At 40.7% G+C, this 18,381-nt stretch overlaps 1 protein-coding gene across 1 annotated transcript in view; it reads left to right on the forward strand.

Moving 5' to 3' along the window:
• LARP4B (La ribonucleoprotein 4B) overlaps positions 1 to 18,381 on the forward strand; it is a 59,381-nt gene that overhangs the window by 21,105 nt on the left and 19,895 nt on the right. The window contains exons 2-5 of the mRNA XM_081163615.1: positions 5,313 to 5,446; positions 13,954 to 14,101; positions 14,204 to 14,365; positions 16,760 to 16,841. Coding sequence (XP_081019741.1) covers positions 5,366 to 5,446; positions 13,954 to 14,101; positions 14,204 to 14,365; positions 16,760 to 16,841 — 473 coding nt within the window. The 5' untranslated portion in view covers positions 5,313 to 5,365. The remainder of the gene's footprint in view (positions 1 to 5,312; positions 5,447 to 13,953; positions 14,102 to 14,203; positions 14,366 to 16,759; positions 16,842 to 18,381) is intronic.

An 18,381-nucleotide genomic window follows, 5' to 3' on the forward strand; every position in this document is an offset into this window, starting at 1 on the left:
GCAACAACAATGCAGATGGGTCGTGCCCACCCCCTGGAGTCTTTAGTAAAACTGTTCTAGATACAATCAAAATTATATATTACATATCTGCGCCATGTAAAAGTTGCAGGTGGATTTCAGATTTCATCATAGGCAGTACTTGATTGCTGCCAGCAGTTTGTCATGTCCTGTACATGTCTGTACAGTTTTTTTTTCAGCTTTGAAGATGGAAAACTGGGTCACAACCTATAGAAGCCCTTCCAAAATATCTGCTCTTACAGGATGCTTCCGTGAATATGAGGAAGGAACCACACTAAGATGTCTGTAACTCTGAACTTTTATCCTGTTTAATACAATTTGGCAGCTACAGTTTTTTGTGGCCATTTCTGAAAGCTGCCATTTTGAAGTTTTCATTATTAAGTACCATTAGCTGACATCTGATCCTGGAGCTTAGAACAAGCAAGCTGAAAGGCCTAGCAAAGTGGGGTTAAGTAGTAGTGACCTAGGAAAGAAGGGACTGTGGACATGAAAGAAAGCACAGCAAAACAAGCGATTGGATTCAGAAGAGGCAATTGTCCAGAGGAAAGATGATAAGAGTAGAGGTGGGAGAGAGAATCAGGATCTGAAAAAAGTGAGGAATCACATATCTGAAATACCTAGGTAGATCTTTGACTGCAGGCCTCTTGAACATTTAATGTTTTAGTAGTTGTTAGTAAGGGCAGAGTGAAAAGTCTTTCCATATTGGCCTTAAAATGGACAATAATGGTTTGTTTACAACACTGTCTTGGAATATGAGAGAGAGCTGAGAAAATCTCCACCTCCTAAATCTAAACATTTCTTGGCTGCTGTGTAGCAGCGGAAAACAGATGCCTGCTAGCTGTGCAAGGTGTAATGTGGTCTGTTAATGATATACAAACTGCTAACATCAAAAGGGAGAATAAACAGTATTCTAGTGCCGCTTCCTATTCAGAGATGCGCTTTCTCCCTAGGCAGAGGGTGGTGAGAATGAAAGAGTTGCTGGCATCTTTTCAGTAGCTTATTAACCAAAAAAAAAGGCTTTGCTGGCAGGATGTTTACCTCTGTATAGCAATTATGATAGTGAAAGGGAACATCTTAAGTGGCAAGAGTGTGGTGTTTTGCCCGCATCAGTTTGTCTGTCTGGTGAGATACCTGCCTGCAGATAGGAATTTTAGGACTGGCTGCAGTGTGGAGTGTTGTTTGCTGGCAGAGTGGATATAGCTGAGGTGTGGGTATGGTCCAGAACTTGATATAAGGATAGGCTCGTCCACAGATGATAGGGTCAACACCAAAGGAAATGTTTCGAAGACTGATAGGCCCTGGATTTGCTTCCTGGTGACCCAGTGATCAGCTGATCAGGAGAGAGAGGAATTTAAATTAGATACTGGCAGTTCACAGTCAGATAGCGATAGGGACTATCTGAGAGAGTGCAGGCTGGAGATTGTCTGTGGGTTAGATGGGGGCCTGGAATTAGGGATATAGACCCCTTCTTCCCACCCAAACAGAAAGTCCCTGACTACCTGAGTGGGGTCAGATAGTGAACTGGCAGAAGGTAAGACGGGATTGTCTGTGAGCAGGCAAGGTTCTATCTACATGAGGAGAAGGGAAAGATTCAGAAAGGGACTGGGAGTGTTAGACAATAGCTATCCTAGAAAGAATTTTAGCAGTGACAGGTTAAAAGCATGAAGTTACTTAAGAAAGATCTTAAATATCTCTGTAAAGGGTGTTCATTTGAAACAAAGTGTTGTGCCTTTCAAAAGTAACAATTAAGCTTTAACCTCTTTAAATGTAAGCAAGTTCTTGTTTTGTTCTAAAAGTGCTTCATCCTTTCATAGATCCTTTGGGTGAAAATTAAGTGATCACACGTTCCCCTTCACCTAATCATTACACCTTGCTAAAAATAGTAAATTGAAAACCTCTACTATGGGAATACATTGAGTCGTCTGATTTGGTAGTGCTGGTCAGTCCAGAATAAGACACGGCTTATTCACAACTTGATTGTGGATGAAGGGGGCTAACTTGGCATGTGTTACCAATGCTTGGATGGGTGAGCTGGGTGAGCTTCATCTAACTCAACTGTACCCATTTGGGTCCTCAGTACAACACCAGGCTAGATGGAGGATATGTGTGTTGTTATGGTCCATAGAAGCACTGTCTCCTTTACCAGAAAACCTCTTGATCTTAGGATAGTTTAGGATGCTAGTCTATCAAAAATCCTGTTCTCCACCAACATCCCTGATGAGGTGACCAAGACAGTCTTTGGCATTGTTTTTGGCACTTTCTGCATGCATGCGGAGATTGCTCTTGGACCGCCATGTGGCTTCATGGTCTCCATGACAACCATACAGCTAATGGTCATAGAACCAACACATGAGGCAGGGCATGCCCTTTATGTAGTCTTTGACCCAAGTGATATGAGGGAAGGTCCAGATGTAACCGGGTGGGGTGTGGATGTGCAATGCAGTCCCGTGTCATGGTTGGAATGTTACCTGGTGAAGTTTGGACTGGTAGTGGCAGTTTCCCCTGTATGGGTGATGGACCCATTTGGATGCCCTTCTCTCAGGGAGTTGTCCCTGTTGCCTTCAGATAGGGGTGGTATGGCCACTTCTAAAGAAATGATCCCTGAACCCTTTGGGCTGGAGTAACTATCAAGCATTCACAAATACCCCCTTCTTGAGGAAGGTGGTGGGACATCTGCAAGCATTCTTGGATAACACAAGCATTCTTGGATCCGTTCCAGTCTGGGTTCCAATCTGGCCATGGTACAGAATGCTCTGCATGATGGATGATCTTTACAGATAGTGGGACAAGGGGAGTGTGACTTGCTCTTCCTTCTTGATGTCTCTGCAGCTTTCAGTGCCAAATCACAATAGTGTGGCTATCTGGAATGGGAATTGGGGGCATTGTGCTACAGTGGTTCTGGTCTGCGCAGGGTACAGAATGCAGAAGGTAGTGTTGGGAGAGTGTTTTTCATCCCATTGGCAGTGGCCTGAATGAGAGACAAGAAGCTGAACTTGAATCCTGATAAGATGGGCCTTGCTCCATTGAATGCTTTCACCTTATGCAGCAGAGTCTTTAGAGCCAAGAAGTTCGTTGCTGAAAATTCAAAAGTAATGTGTCTTCAGTACTGAACTAAAATCTGTGATTCTGAATTATCTGTCTCTATTATTTTTTTTTTTAACTGGCAAATTATGGAATGGTCTTGATCAGGAAGAAAGGAACTCCATGTTGTCTTCTGCTATAGTAGATTTGACCAGGAAAGGAGAATGGATTCTCCATCATTGCAAGAAAAAATTGTCAAGTTCAAATGCAAAAATGACAAATTTCATTTAAAAGAATTAGTGTGCTGGTTTTTTTTACAAGATGAAATGAGCACAAACATCTGTGAAGCAGAAATATAGTATTCACCATACACAACAGTTTCTTTGGAATTGATTTTATATATTTTTTCTTTGGGATTGTTCTTGATTATTTATATTGGCTTCAGTTATTGCTTTTTGTGATTTAATATTTAAGATATGTTTTGTTATAGCTGTAAAATGCAATACAAATAAGAAGCAGCAGCAGCCTGGGAACTGTGATAGAGAAATGTGATATAGCTATTCCCCTATGCATAGAGCTAAACACAGCTTCATTGGGAAGGCTGGGGAAGATCAGTGAAACCAGCATATGTTGTATGTTGCAGTGCAGCTGTTCATATTAGCCAACAGTGCTTTCTTTGTAAATTTCAAAGAGCTGATGTTTCCTGCTGAAGTGGGTTTCAGGGTACCGAACCAGGAGCATTGGTGAAAGGCTTGTGTGTTCCAACGTTTTTTTTCTATAGCACTTTCAGTCATGCTAAATACTTGTTGCAGCAGCTGCCTCAGAAGGTTTAATATTGTGTTAATCCGATTTTGCAGGCGGCAAAGTCATGATAGGTACTTCATTTATTAAATTTGAATTATGAATAATTTCTTATGAAGCCTCTCTCCAGCCAAGTAGCGATCTTACGGCTGAGCAGCAATTTGACCTCCCTAGTCTATGTCCATCATTGTAACCCAGCCTTCCTCCACTTGATGGCAGGCATTTTAGACTTAAAACTTCCAAAAACCTCTTACCATTAGCTATGCCATTTATGGCTGATGAGAGTTGTAGTCCAAACATCTGAAGGACATTAGAGGAAGACAGCTCTATCCACCATACCACACTGTTATCCTAGTGCTTCATTCAAAATCCCTGTTTGGGATAGATACTTGACATTTGTGCCACCCATCTTCTATGTCGTAGGGTAAATTGTATAAATTGCAACGATGCAGCTAAAATTGTCTAACCTGAATGGCTACATGAAAAATAAAACTCAAGATATGCTTAGCATTGTCAAATTACATTTTGAAAGTCTTTATGTCTGCGTAGGCAGAAGTTTGATCATGGGGTGATTTACAGTAGACACACCAGTTGGCCAGCAAGGATTTGACTACTAATAGCAAGACTAGAGGCTCTTCTACTTAAATGCAGTGTTGCACTATATATATGCAAATTATCCCAGTCTGTGGCATGGTGAGGTTCAGCAGATAACTGGCTCTGACCCGCCATTATTTTGAACTAGAACCTTAGAGTTCTAGTAAAAAACAAAAAGTAGATCCTACAAGTCTGAAGTCTGCCCACGCCTGCTCTACATAAAACATTTTTTGCGAATTGCAGTTTCTCAATCCTTTAGCAATATGACCAGTCTGTTTTGGTGATACTTCACACACCTAACCGGGGCTGTATTTGTTTTCAAATATGGAGACACCCATGTATAAACATTGCTTACTAATCAAACATGTTTAGTCATCTGTCCAGTCTTTATTGCAAATGCCAATTGTTTCCATGGAGTCAACTGGCCAGTCTTATCAGCTTGGTGGGCACGGTTCTATTTCTTCCTTCCATTTTTTTTAATGGTTTGCAACATCACTCACAGTTACAATCAACTTTACAGCCTTAAATTTTGTGTCCCCTTGTTCTTCAGAGAGTAACTTGATGAGGTAATAAGCCAAACTAAACACACAAACCACAATGGAGCAGTGTGGACATACTTTTTAGAATCATTGTGGTAGCAATGAGTTTCCAGCTCATCACGTATTTATAGAGAATTTTTGTCTTTGCCAGTGAGGCTATGAATAGCCTGAGAAGAACCCAATCGTGTTTTTTAAAATTGAAGATCCAGTATGAACCCTGGACTTTCAGTGCAGTCTGTAAACTGTTATTGAGTGGCATTGCCTTCTGTTTACCACTATTAGCAATATACAAAATGAGCTATGCATTCTTAATGCCTTTTTCCTTCTTCTATCCTGCAGCTTAGGTGGTGATCAATACAGTTCTCTCTGAGGAGCCAGAAAGCAGGCAGCTCATGACTTCTGATCAGGACCCTAAAGTTGTGGCTGAACCGCAGGTGCAGCAAGTACAAGAAGTTAAAGATAGTTCTCATCTAGTAAGTATCATGGTGAAGACTTGATAAATCTGAATGCATGAAAGTGTGGTTATTTTAGCCACTGTTCTATCCCCTGAATCTTATGCCTGCTTTGGGTAACCTTGTGATACAAGTTATTTTCTGTATTGATTCTGCAGCAAATAGAACTCTTTTCTTCGCTCATTTCATTTAGTTGTGCTAAGCATATGAAACAGAAAGCAACCTTTCAGCTTTCTGGTTCTGCTAGTTATATTCATTCAAAGGAGAAGTTTTGTCACAGGTCCCCTTAGTCTAAAACAGGAATAAGCTACTTTGTGTAACAATTGTTTTTTATATGCTTGTTTTTTTGACTTTCTGCTGCCACACACAGGGCTTTCATTTCAATAGCAAACAGCGTTAAGAGAGGTCTTCTGGAATAGTAGAGTCCACAAAATGAAATTTGGATAAATTGAAATTATTACTACTACTATTATTACTATTGGTTGATTGATTACCCGCCCTTCACTCTAAGGTTCCAGGGCGAGTTACAACATTAAAACACAATATTAAAAACAGTTCAGAGCACAGTCACAGAAACAAGGTGGGCCCTAAACATATAATCTCAACTGTCAAAAGCTGTATATGGGAAGCTGTATAATGAAGGTACCAGATGCAGCTCTGTTAGGAGGGAGTTCCACAACTTAGTGGCTGCCACAGAGTTAGCCTCTCCTGGGCTCCGTCTGCCAATCTTAGCAGAAGGGAAGGAGATGACTTTTCGAGTATTGGGGGCCTGAGTTGTTTAGGGCTTTAAACATAAGCATCTTGAATTACGCTTGGAAATGAACTAGCAACCAATGCAGCTGTTTTAAAACAGAGGTATATCATCATCATCGTCGTCGTCATCATTATATTTATTAAATTTCTATATAAGGTCTGGTTGCTGCATTTGGACCAATTGAAGTTTCTGAATCTCCTTCAAGGGCAGCCCTACACTAAGCCTGTTGCAATAATCCAAACTGGGAGTTACCAGAGCATGGGGTACACCGGCCCACATCATCTCTGTCCAAAAGGGGCTGTGGAAGGGGAAGCATTCAGACCTGGAAAAAGGCAATCCTATCCACTGAGGCCACCTGAGCCTCCAGTGACAATGATGAATCCAGGAGCATCCCCCATTTGTGAACCTGTGAAAATTGGCATCCTACAATATTCTTGTACTATATATCTGAATTTCAGCACAATCAATCATGGCGTCAGCCTTTGGGCAAGCAGCCTTTTCTTTCCTATGTGCGTAGTAGTAGTAGTAGTAGACTGAATTAATTCAGCAAGGGCAGCTACTGGTGCAGAGAGATGCTGGATGATATTTTATTGTTGCACAAGCCTTGCTGAGGACCTTTGCAAATGGCTTGGACAGCAGTGGGATTCTTTATTAACAATATCCCACCAAAAGCGTGGTGAAGAATATCTTGTGGTAATGGCAGATATTGGCTCAGCCTGATTGTAGCCTGATTATCTTTCTCAGAACAAGCATCACAGTTCTCTTGGTTTAGGAAAACATAGGCTGGCCAACAAAGCTTTAGAGATCTGAACCTGCACATCAGGAAATAAGGATTCACACTCCCACCCATCTGTCAAATTTGGCCCATCGGGCAGGGCCAGATAAAAATCTGATCCCCAGAGCCAAAAATGTTCCTCATCCCTTCTGTAACTTGTGGACGTTCTCTCTTTAGCCAGACTGAGGCAAAACCTGTTGGTTTTCTTAGTCAAGGTATGCCACAAGGAATGGTTTTTCTTTTGTGGACTTTCTCCTTCTCATGCCCATGTTTTGTGGGCAGAACTGAATTGTTTCGGACACATTCCCCCCCACCTGCCCCAGTTTTGGGCATCACATCGAGAAATTGAGGTGAATCGTGTTAGTGCAAATGGTCATGTGAGAATAGTATGTAAATTACATGTTGGAAGTGGGCAAGCAGGATGGTCTTCATTGTCGTCTTCTCTCTCCTGCCCCGCAAAAAATTTAAAAAGCAAGGAATTACTGGAGCGGTTTTAATTTGCAGTACCTTTAGAATGAACTCTGAGGCTTTGAACTATACTTTGGATAGAAAAATCCTGTTGAGCCCCTAACAGAGTTTCCTTGTTCTATCAATTCCTAATTACAGCAAATTAACACGCAGTATTGCAGTAGGTTAAGATGCATATGCACCCTTTTTTGTTATTCAGTTCAATATGGGAGTGGCTGTTCTGGCAAAGCATTCTTACATTTACAAGGAGAGACAGACAGCTAAAGTTCTGAACACTTTCATTGTTTGGGAGATGAAAAAATGAAGAAAATCCTCCAAATACCTAGTACAAGCCAGAAAAATATATAGCTGAAAGTCACATTGTTTAGCATAATGCCGGCTTTACATAGAGGCATTTTAGGAACTGGGCTTTGGATTTTGAGTGGCAATAGCATATGAACCCCCTGCACTGTTTAAACAGTGCTATTTTTGGCATCTGGGTGTTGGCTTGTCTGCCCAGCAGCCTTGAAGTGAAGTGGGTATATGCAGTAAAGAGCTCACAGTTCCGGGACTTGTAAAAGGCAACATAAAAATGGGTTGCTGTTTCAGTAAGGAACTCAACAGCAAGAATGAGAAGATGAGTCTTTTGCAAAAATCAACTGAAGAGGAGACGTCAGAAAACGGGATAAGTAAAACTTTAACTTCCATTTTGGAGACCATGGAAAGAAAGGACCTGCATGTAATCCAAGAGGCAGTTTCTGGAACACCTGCTATTCATAATAATTGCGTAGAGTCAGTTAAATATCCTTCAGGCCATTGTGCGGGGATCGCTGAAGGTGTCCACAACCCCAGTAGATCTTTTAATCTTTATCCACATAATGCAAGAAAGGTCTTGAATGGGTATGGCAGTTTACAAGAGTGCGGACGAATGGAAGATATGGATGGTGCTGAAAATCTTCCAGAAAGTAGCAGTAGTAATGTTCAATGTGTGAATAATGCAGGCAGCTACCATATTAATAGCAATAATGAAACAGGATCTACTGTAGCTGGAAAGCCATGCCGTTCATTTGAAAGTACTTCTTCATGTGTGCCGGTGGCTGTAAGCCAAGGAAGCATCTTCCCGAAAGCCTTAAGTACATGTGGAATAAAAGGCAAGCCAGTTATGGGTGAGTGCTTATTAGTGCAGGATGAAGTAGATTCTGTTAAAAGTAATTGTAGTGCAGTAGGTTCAGGTACAGCAGACAGAGAGACAGCAGCTTCAAGCTTTGCATATCTTGATATTGACAGGCCCCGTATAAGTACCAGAGATGAATTCTACAGTATTTGTATAGTTGATGATGATCTGAGAATGGATCTAGAAGAAGGGCAGGTTATTTTGCACGGAGAGACTGCTTTAGAGGTAGAAAGTTCAGCTGTTCAGGAGATGTACAGTATGACATGGCCTGGGGAAAGTGGGAAGGAATTGTTAGTCCCGAAGAAGCCGGTTCAGGTGCCTGTTGACTTCAGTGCTCTGAAAGATGAATCTCCCAGTATAATAAAGGATAGTTTACTGATGCCAAAAAGTGAAATGGGGGTAAAAGCTCCAGTTGGTGTAGTGAATGGGGATCACAGGTTTATACTAGTATTTTTAGTATACTAAAAATAGAACCCAGGAAATGAATATGGTAGATAGTAGTAGAATCTTTGTGAATGAATCACTTGGTGAAAACAATAATTCTCCAACACCTGTGCATTTGGAGAAAGGCATGAAATATTCTCTGCAATTAAAAAGCAGGACTCATGCATGGACTTCCTTTTTCAATAGTGAGAACAAATGTGTCACTGAAGGTGTAAAGTCTGAATCTAATGAAAATCAAAATACCGAAGGTGAAAACTCTAAACAGTTGTTGGGAAGCCTGAAGTTTTCATCAGAGTTTGAGGACACAACTGGTCATTTCCTCTCTGTAAGTCAAAATAACACAAAAAACCAAAGTCAAGTGAATAGGCCAAACTTTACAGGAAGCACAAATGAATTTTGGAGAGTATCTGCCTGCAATGATAAGAAAATCCCTAACTTTTCTGAACAGTTTAATCCAGAGCTACTCCTGAAATATGAAGATGATTCTGATCTTGGAACATTCTGCTCCCATGGGGATCTGAAAGAAAGCACCACTAAAACACTTCCAACATCAGAGAGTGTGGCTTTTGAAGCGGAAATACCCCATGTTTCAGAGCTTACCAGTTATGAAGACGGCAGCTTTATAAGGGCTGCTCATCAAAACCTGTCTCAAATAGATAACATACCTTCAGAGATGAGTGATTTGACAGAAGGATCATGGGGAAGCGAAGAGACATTAACTTTTTCTAAACCTCTTAATGTAAATGTAAATGAATATGAAAGAATCCAAAATGAAAATTGCTTGGAAGTTCAAGTTCCACACAACCTCTCTAAAAAGGATGGCAAAACAAATGACTATTCCAGTTCACTTAACGAAGATAACAGCTGCTGTGTCTCTTTAGCACATTCTGAAGCGAGTGAGATGGATTTGAATGATGAACAATGCAAGCTATGGAACAAATGTACATTCCATAGACTGGAAGATCAGCTGAGTGCAGGGACTGACCCTCACAAATTAATAGCAACTGCAGAAGAGCCTGTAAATGGGTTGAAATGGGAAACACACCATGAAAGGAAAACACATAGTGAAATAGAAACCAGGGCAGATTCTGAAAATTTCACTGTTCAAGATGACTGTATGTTAAATGGCAATAATGATCTAATGCAAAAACTTAGAGTATCTTCAAATATGCAAGAGAGGCCTTTAGTTCTGGAGGAGTCTTTAAGTATCCTGCAGATTGATAAAGCTAATAGTCAGCTTGAAACAGAGAGACTTCCTGCATCAGTTGATGAAAGTGATGCTAGAAATGTAAAAATAGAAACTAGTCACACTGAGACATCGACCAGATCAAGAGGAGGGAAATCAGGATTCTACGGAAACAGCTCTTTACCCAAACAGAGTATAATGGAAACCATGTGCCCTCTTAGGCCTTTAAATTCTGAAGTTTCAATTCCCTGTGCAGATATATTAACAGAAAATGCAAAGGACTCTGCTCCCCAAAACGGCCAGCAGAAACTGAACGTTGAGGTGGAATGTGCTTCCAGATCAGATGCCAAAGACTCTCTGACTTGTACTGATGCAGGTGGGATTTGTATTGACCCCAAGCAGGTAGACAAATATGCCGCTACTCCTTCGTACGAAATACCTCTGGCCTCTGTTAACGATCAAGAATGTGACCAAGGCAATGCAAAGCATGTATTGGATCTGATGGAAGATATATTAAAGGAATCTGATAACACACACAAAATGGATATGGGCGATTCCCAAGGTGATCCGCTTTGTCCATCTGCTCCACTAAGTGGTTTGTTTTCATCTGCCAAGTTTACAGATGATCAGGAATACCTGATGGGATATTTGTGGATTAATTCATCTTTTAACAAAACGGATAGCTCATGCAGTGCTAGTGAGGCGCTCCAAAATGAAACTGGCGATGTGACCGTTCCTTCTTTTGAAATGGGAGGATACCCTTACCAGTTGCTAGTACAACAAAACAGTGATATCTGGGGATGGCAAGATAGAGATGAAGAATATGTAAGTATTTCACTATCATAATTTGATTCATCAGGCACTTTTAAAAAGGAGTTGCTGTAATCCAAGGTGAAGATTTTGATTTGATGTATGATATTCTAAAACTCCAGCAGTGTTTCCGTTTGTTTGAGTTAAGCCACTGTGAATTGCTAAAATGGAGGCATACATAGCAGCACATCTTGGTACCTGTGTTGTGGCAGGCATAGACATCTCTTTTGTTGCCTCTCACTCATCCATAGCCTCTGAAGGTTGCCACAAAGTTGATATTTTACAACTTACTGTAACGTTCTCCCTAAAACAGATTGGAAAAATGCTTGGGTTAAATTTTAATACATTATTGATGAGCCGATTTTTATCATTGCTAAGAAGTTTGAACTGGGAAGTAAATAATTGTGTCCCTATACCTGCACTCCTATCTGAGAGCTGAAGGACGAGGATTTGAAAAAGCATCTTGCTACCATTACGTTGTAAAATTGCTTTTAACCCTTTTTGAGAGGTAGCTTTGTAACGGTGGTCGGGGTCTAATTGAGGGCACGTAAGTGAACCTCACTCGAACATAGGAGGACTTACTTCTGAGTAGGCTATGTATGGGATTGCAGTGCACATGTCTAGTCTGGGCAATTCCCTGCTCCCCTAGCACTGTGTAGAGAATTACTGTAATGCTAACTTGGTTGCTGTAACTGCTTTGAACTTGGGCTGTTGCAGGATTTGCTGCCATGTTTCCATGTTGAATAGAGGGGTGCATTTCATTCATTTTTTTCCAGAGTTTCTTGGGGCACACCTAACTGTTGGAAGCTGGACAGCACCAGCGCTCTTTCTCTTAATCCTTTTTTGGATTTGTGTTTTACTTTTCGTTACTGCCTCTGGCAGTGGCAGCAGAGCTCCTCAGTGGCAGCCAGCCAGCAATATTATGTCCCTGGAACATTGCTAAGCAAGAGGTAGCATTGTTTGATTGAGGCTGGAAAGACTATGGGGGGAATACTCCCAAGGCTCAAATCCTATGCCCTGCTAGGATTAAGCTCCATCAAACACAGTGGGATGTGCTTCTGAGTAGAAATGTGCAAGATTGCATTGAAACTGAGGAGGGGAGTCTTCATCATCACAAACTTGAGCTGGCTATCAAGGCCAGCCAAAACTCTGATGGCCCCTGCCCTTTCCTAATGTAAAGGAAGACATTTCTCATAGAATCATAGAGTTGGAAGGGACCCTGAGTCCAATCTAGTCCAATGCCCTGCAGTGCAGGAATATGCAGCTGTCTCTTACAGGGATCGAACCTGCAACCTTGGCATTGTCAGCACCATACCTACTGAGGTATCCGAGCTTAGATTTGTTTCTAGGTTTGTTGCTTAAAAACTATAGAGCAATGATGTTTGGAGTTGTGCAGCAGTTATTACCGGTAGGGTTGTTATTCAGAGAGATAACACTTGTCTTGTTATGTTTGTGGTTTTGTCTTTATTTTGAAAGGCAGGCAAGAGCCAAAATGGTCACAATTTATTGTGGAAATTATCCTAGACATAAATTGCTCATAACGATACCAATCGTGCAAGCCTTAATTCTTCAAGGGAATTATTGTGTAAGGGGAATTGTTGCACAAATACACCCATCTTATCATAACCACATGATTAGAAGATTGTAAAGCATGCATTGCAATAGGTAGCTAGTTCAGTCATTTATGACATGGTTGAAATCTAACCTTATAGTGCCATCATCTTTGAGGACATTTTCATAGTTGTACAATATAAGCTATGAATCCTTCTTCATACCTTGCCTCAGCCCATGGGCTTGCTAGGGGGCCTTAAGAAAACTCGCATCAATCACTTTCCCCCTTCCTCTGTAGTAAGAATATGTTTGGACATTCCCTTACAGAACCGGTTCAAAGATTATGGAGTTAACATCCGCTTTTGATCTTGCCAATGCTTAGATTTACTTTTACCTTTACTATGGCTCCTTTTTTTGATAATGTTTGTTTACTGTTTTTGTAAGCCTCATTCTTGCACACTGCTCTGGCACGGCACAACGAATGTTGCCATCTATTTTTGACTAACCACAGCTTAGCCTTAAGTCTGAATCTGGACAGCCTGCAGTTAATCTTAACTATGAAGCCTGCATTTTTTTTAGTAAACTACAGTTAAAATTAAGCACAGTTTAGGGCTCAGATATAACACTAAACTGGGGTTGTTGTTGTTGTTGTTGTTATTAATTTAAAAAAACAGATAGAAGCTGCGAGTCTCCTCATAGCTACACCCAGGCATGGGAGAGTGTGCGGATCCAAGGCTCACACAGGCAGCTCCTCCTAATGCTAAATCGTGGAGGGAGGTAGCGCATGAATGTCATACTTGCACAGGCTCATATTGGTAACACTAAAATGTGATTTAGTGTAACCATGTGAATGTAGCCACTGTTGAAAACCAGTTGGATGTCTCCATTTGGTGGGAAAAGTGGAGTATAAATCTGATCATAAATATAAATGAAGCCTGGGTGGTAACTTTCATAAATGGAGCAGAGCTTTCCTGACTCCTGCTACCTCCTGCAGCTTCCTGTGGTCTCATCCCAATTGAGTTGGGTCCTTTGGGAAAGGTGCTAGATTATTTTTTGGGTGGGGGGACGACTGCTGATGGAGGAGAGACTTGTCGGAAATACCTCCTTACAAGAGTACAAGAGAAGAAGAACAACTTGGAATCTAAGACAATTGATGTTACTTCTTTGAATATTCCAAAGAGCTATACAAATGATAAATGTGGATGAATTTGCCTTGATAAGTAATGTAGGTTGAGTTTACATAAGCACCGAATGGCCTCTAGCCACAAGAACTCTTATTCCACTGCTGTATATCTTTTAACCATTTGTGGGTTGCATTTATAATAAGGAACCACGTAAAATTACAGGCATTTAGTTAACAGAGCGTAACCCAATTGTTATTTCCTAGGAGTCGGCCAAGGTTTCTGAACTAAATCCTAATGCAAAAGTATGGGGGAATCATATGTTACATGTGGAAGCAAGCGGGGCTAATGATGGCGGCGTGAGCAAAACCTGGGAAGAAATAGCAGATCATCCACCAGATTCCTGCAAAGAAGGTACGATTCTAGCTGAGTGTGCTGGTCCTCTGAGCCTTTTCTTTCTAATTTAAAGCAGATAAAGAATTTCTTGGTTTGTGACTCCTGCAACTTTTTCTGCAGGGTTGGAGGCCAATGGTGATGGTGACAAAAAGCACCAGAATGAATCGTTAACAGAACTGCAAGAACCATCACTGACAGCTCCACTGTCAGACCAGACAGATATGAACCCTTTGGCTCTAGATCATTCAGAGTATGAATCTATACACGAAAACACTCAGACAGGTAAGAAAGAGGAGGCTTCTTTGTATGTTTTTAAAATGGTTCTCCAACTTACAAAATGACCCCCAGTGTTTATCCTAAATATGTCTTTGACAGGAACTTATAAATTACAAGCTACTGAAGAAATTTACCTGGGCAACACTGAATTATAGGCATTGCTACAGAAATGATTAAACAGTAACAATAGTTGCTTGTAGGAATCCTTGATGCATAGTCTGAAATAAGTAGTGCCTATTAATGTAACAATTTTACCAGCACATTTGCATGTATTTATATGTGGGGCTCAGTCTGCTTCATTTAGGACAAACCACTGTTTGCCCCCGGGCTTGTGACTACAGTACATTTAAAGAAATACCAGATTGATCATATGTACAATATTTCAAATGTTCAAACTTGCCTCCATCATTAAAAAGCAATCTAAACTTTGAAGTCTCAACAGCCCAGACAATGCTAGGAACTTTGAACCTTCAATGTCTTGGGTAGTGAATATATTTACTAGATGAACTGAGTATTTTATAGGATCACAGGATGTAGTGTTGACATGTTATCTTGGAAGTCTAAGTTGTATAATGAAAAGTGCCTACAGTGCATAATTCAGGAGTAGTGCTCTCTAGTTCCCACCATCCCTGACCATCGGCCATGTTTATTTTAATTTTTTTTTAAATGAAGATTGTATTCTTTGGCAAAGGCAAGAAAAGCTGAATGATTCACATTATGCACATTTTATTTGCTTAATTCAGTAATTCTGCTTTTGCTAGTTACAGAGAAAGACAAACTTTGCAGGGCATTACATCTGCTCACTGTGCAACCCACACATGACATTGCCTACATGGTATCAATCCTCCACAATCTCAGGGCCAGAAACTTGCCTTGCAGACTTCTGCAGCTAGTGTCAAATACTGTGTTTTCAGGGTGTGAACATAGGATTTCAACCAATGCACAGCTCTACCATTTTTATACAGTATATAGGCTGAGGATAGATACCACCTGCCTGGGGTACTTTCTGTTTTAAACTAATGTTATTGGGGAAACCTAATAACTCATCTAAGGAAGTCACATTGCACAGGCATTTTTCTGTTGTGCAAACAGGCAGATATCATTGGATGTTGTTCAGTGCAGCCTAACACTATAATTCTTGTGTCATTTCTTCTGAGTCCAGAAAAGGAACTTTTCAAAACATTATATAATTCCCTTATCCATCTTAATCAATTTGGAGCTCCCTTCTGCTTTTTTCCAACTGATAATCTAAGTTTTTACTTAATAGAATAAACAACAACAATTTATTATTTATACCCCGTCCATCTGGCTGGGTTTCCCCAGCCACTCTGGGCGGCTTCCAACAAAACACTAAAATACAATAACCTATTAAACATTAAAAGCTTCCCTAAACAGGGCTGCCTTTAGATGTCTTCTAAAAGTTTGGTAGTTATTTTTCTCTTTGATATCTGGTGGGAGGGCATTCCACAGGGCGGGTGCCACTACCGAGAAGGCCCTCTGCCTGGTTCCCTGTAACTTGGCTTCTTGCAGCGAGGGAACTGCCAGAAGCCCTCGGAGCTGGACCTCAGTGTCCGGGCAGAACGATGGAGGTTGAGACGCTCCTTCAGGTATACTGGACCGAGGCCATTTAGCAAAAAGAATTTAGCTCGTGTCTGCTGCAACGTCTGATGGCAAGAATTTCCACTGTAGTACCAAACACAATCCTGGCTGTTAAAATTATAATGAATAATGCAACTTTCTTACATAAGAGTTTCTTACATAAGAGTTTCATGTTGGTCTTTGTACTTTGAAGCTAACAAATGAATTTTTTTTTCATATTATATCATTATATCATGGTGCTGTGCACATATTTCAAACTGCTTTCTCCACAGTAATATAGTTCAAGTTTTAAAGATGACGTTTGAGATACTTGTCTGCATTGAGTGTGTAAAGGGCAGAGCAGAAAAAATAAATACTAGAAGCCTTCTTGATAGCTTCCAGATATATAAAAATTTATTCCTGTTCAAATATTTACATATTTTACATCACCCTTATTTCTTAAAAGCTATTGCAACTGGAAAGGAATCCTAACTAATTTGTCAGTTGTTTATGTATTGATGGTAATATAAAATGATTGTTGCTTGGCTTTTCAATGGAGCCAACCTTTTCTAATGAGATGGGGTGGGTAGACTGTGGATGCAAGCTTATGTGTGTCTAAGCTCCACCAAAGTTTCTGCTGAGTCCGGATATTTAGGATCATGTGCAAGATACTCTTTGTGTCATGAGTTGGTATGAAGGGTACTTTATTTAACCTCTATTGCCATTGCAAATAAGGTGACCTTTGACACTTGAAGGAAGCTACTTTTTATGAAGGCTTGGTTTCTCCCCCAACTTTGTCAAACTCATGTCTTCTGTTTCTAGAAGGTAAAGAACAGCTGCAGTCAGAAGGTCAGGAAGACTTGCGAGAAGTACTGAAAAAAACACTGGAGTTCTGTTTATCTAGGTAAGCATAACATGTATTCAGTAGTGACCACTCATGCTGCATTTATTTAAAGCATTTTTGTTGGTAGCAAGAAAAATAGAGATATATACAAAATAGAATTCTTAGATGCCAATATCCAGGTTTTGGGAAAATATTCTTGCAAAATATGCAGCAAAGCAAAGCAAAATCTGCAGCATAGAGAGAGACCACTCATTTGATAAGTTAAAAAAGGTTGATTTATATACTCACAAAGGACAGGTCCATGTGCTTTTCCATGCAGCATTCAGTAAAGGTTGCACAGGCATTAAAACGTGGCTTAGTTATACTGGTGAAAGTTCCTAAATTATTGGTGTAGGAATTTAAGAGAGACCTGTTAGAGTGATGTGGTCTGCGCTTGGAGCAAGCAGCTCAGATCTCCCAAATTGAGCTTCTCAAGTAGACTGTGAGGTACAGCGATAAGGCTTGATTACATTCCTCCCAGGTTGGAGGGGAGCGACATAGCTAAGCCTGCCAGGCCAGCTTACTCTGTGGCATCAAACCCTTCATGCATTAACCCTTCATAACAGAAAAGAAAAAGGCTTCCAGAGCAGTTTACAGATATTTGCCTTTTAGGATGATAGGTTAAGTCATGTGTGAGGAACCTTTGCCCTTTCAGATGCTGCTGAGTTACAACTCCCGATCAGCTCTAGTGAGCATGGCCAATGGGCAGCGGTGATGGAAGTGCAGTTCAGCAATATCTGGAGGGCCACATGTTCTCCACACCTGGCTTAAGTAATCATTACTACGGAATAACTCACTACCCATTTTCACTGCTAAGCGTTAACGCAGGAAAAAAGGTTGTGGCATCTGGATTTAATAGAAGTTCATTATCCATATATGAAGTGGGCTCGGACCTTGAGAAGCATGGGAAGGAACCAAAATTCTACAGAGTAAATCCATATGGAATCTTTTTTTTTTCTCAGTTAAATATGCAATTTGTTTTTCTTCTTGCTTTGCTAATTTGCATACTGAAGCCTGTCAAGATAAGTTGGTTTTTTAAAAAAAACAAAGCTGCCACTCACTCATTCTATCTGCAGCCAGATTTGTTTTCAGTGCTTTAGAAAACAGTAACTATTGAGAATAGATTTAAGTCAATTGTGGCTTGTCATCTGTAGCAGGAAGGTCGGGGTTTTTGGGGGGGGGTTGGCACTGATACCTCCTGTATGCTGATTGTTTAATGTACGGAGCTGCTTGGCTGTTGGAAATCTTAACTGAGCTATTTTCAAGACCAAAACTTCAAATACTATCCATGCATGAGCCTCTGTGACCCCATATTTAATTTGATGGGAGATAAAATATACATCTCAACATCTGGAGGTGACAGCTGGATAGCTCAGTTGGTTAGAATGTGGTTCTGATAACACTAAGGTTTTAGGATTGATCCCAATAAGGGACAGCTGCATATTTCTGTGTTACAGGGTGTTGGACTAGATGTTCCTTAGAGACCCTTCCAGCTCTACGATGTTTTGAACAAACCTTGTCTGTGTGTGAGCTACGGAGCTAAACTCAGCGCACCAGCTAC

The sequence above is a fragment of the Podarcis bocagei genome (assembly GCF_964188305.1).
Source record: "Podarcis bocagei genome assembly, chromosome: 12".
NCBI classification, from domain to species: Eukaryota; Metazoa; Chordata; class Lepidosauria; order Squamata; family Lacertidae; genus Podarcis; species Podarcis bocagei.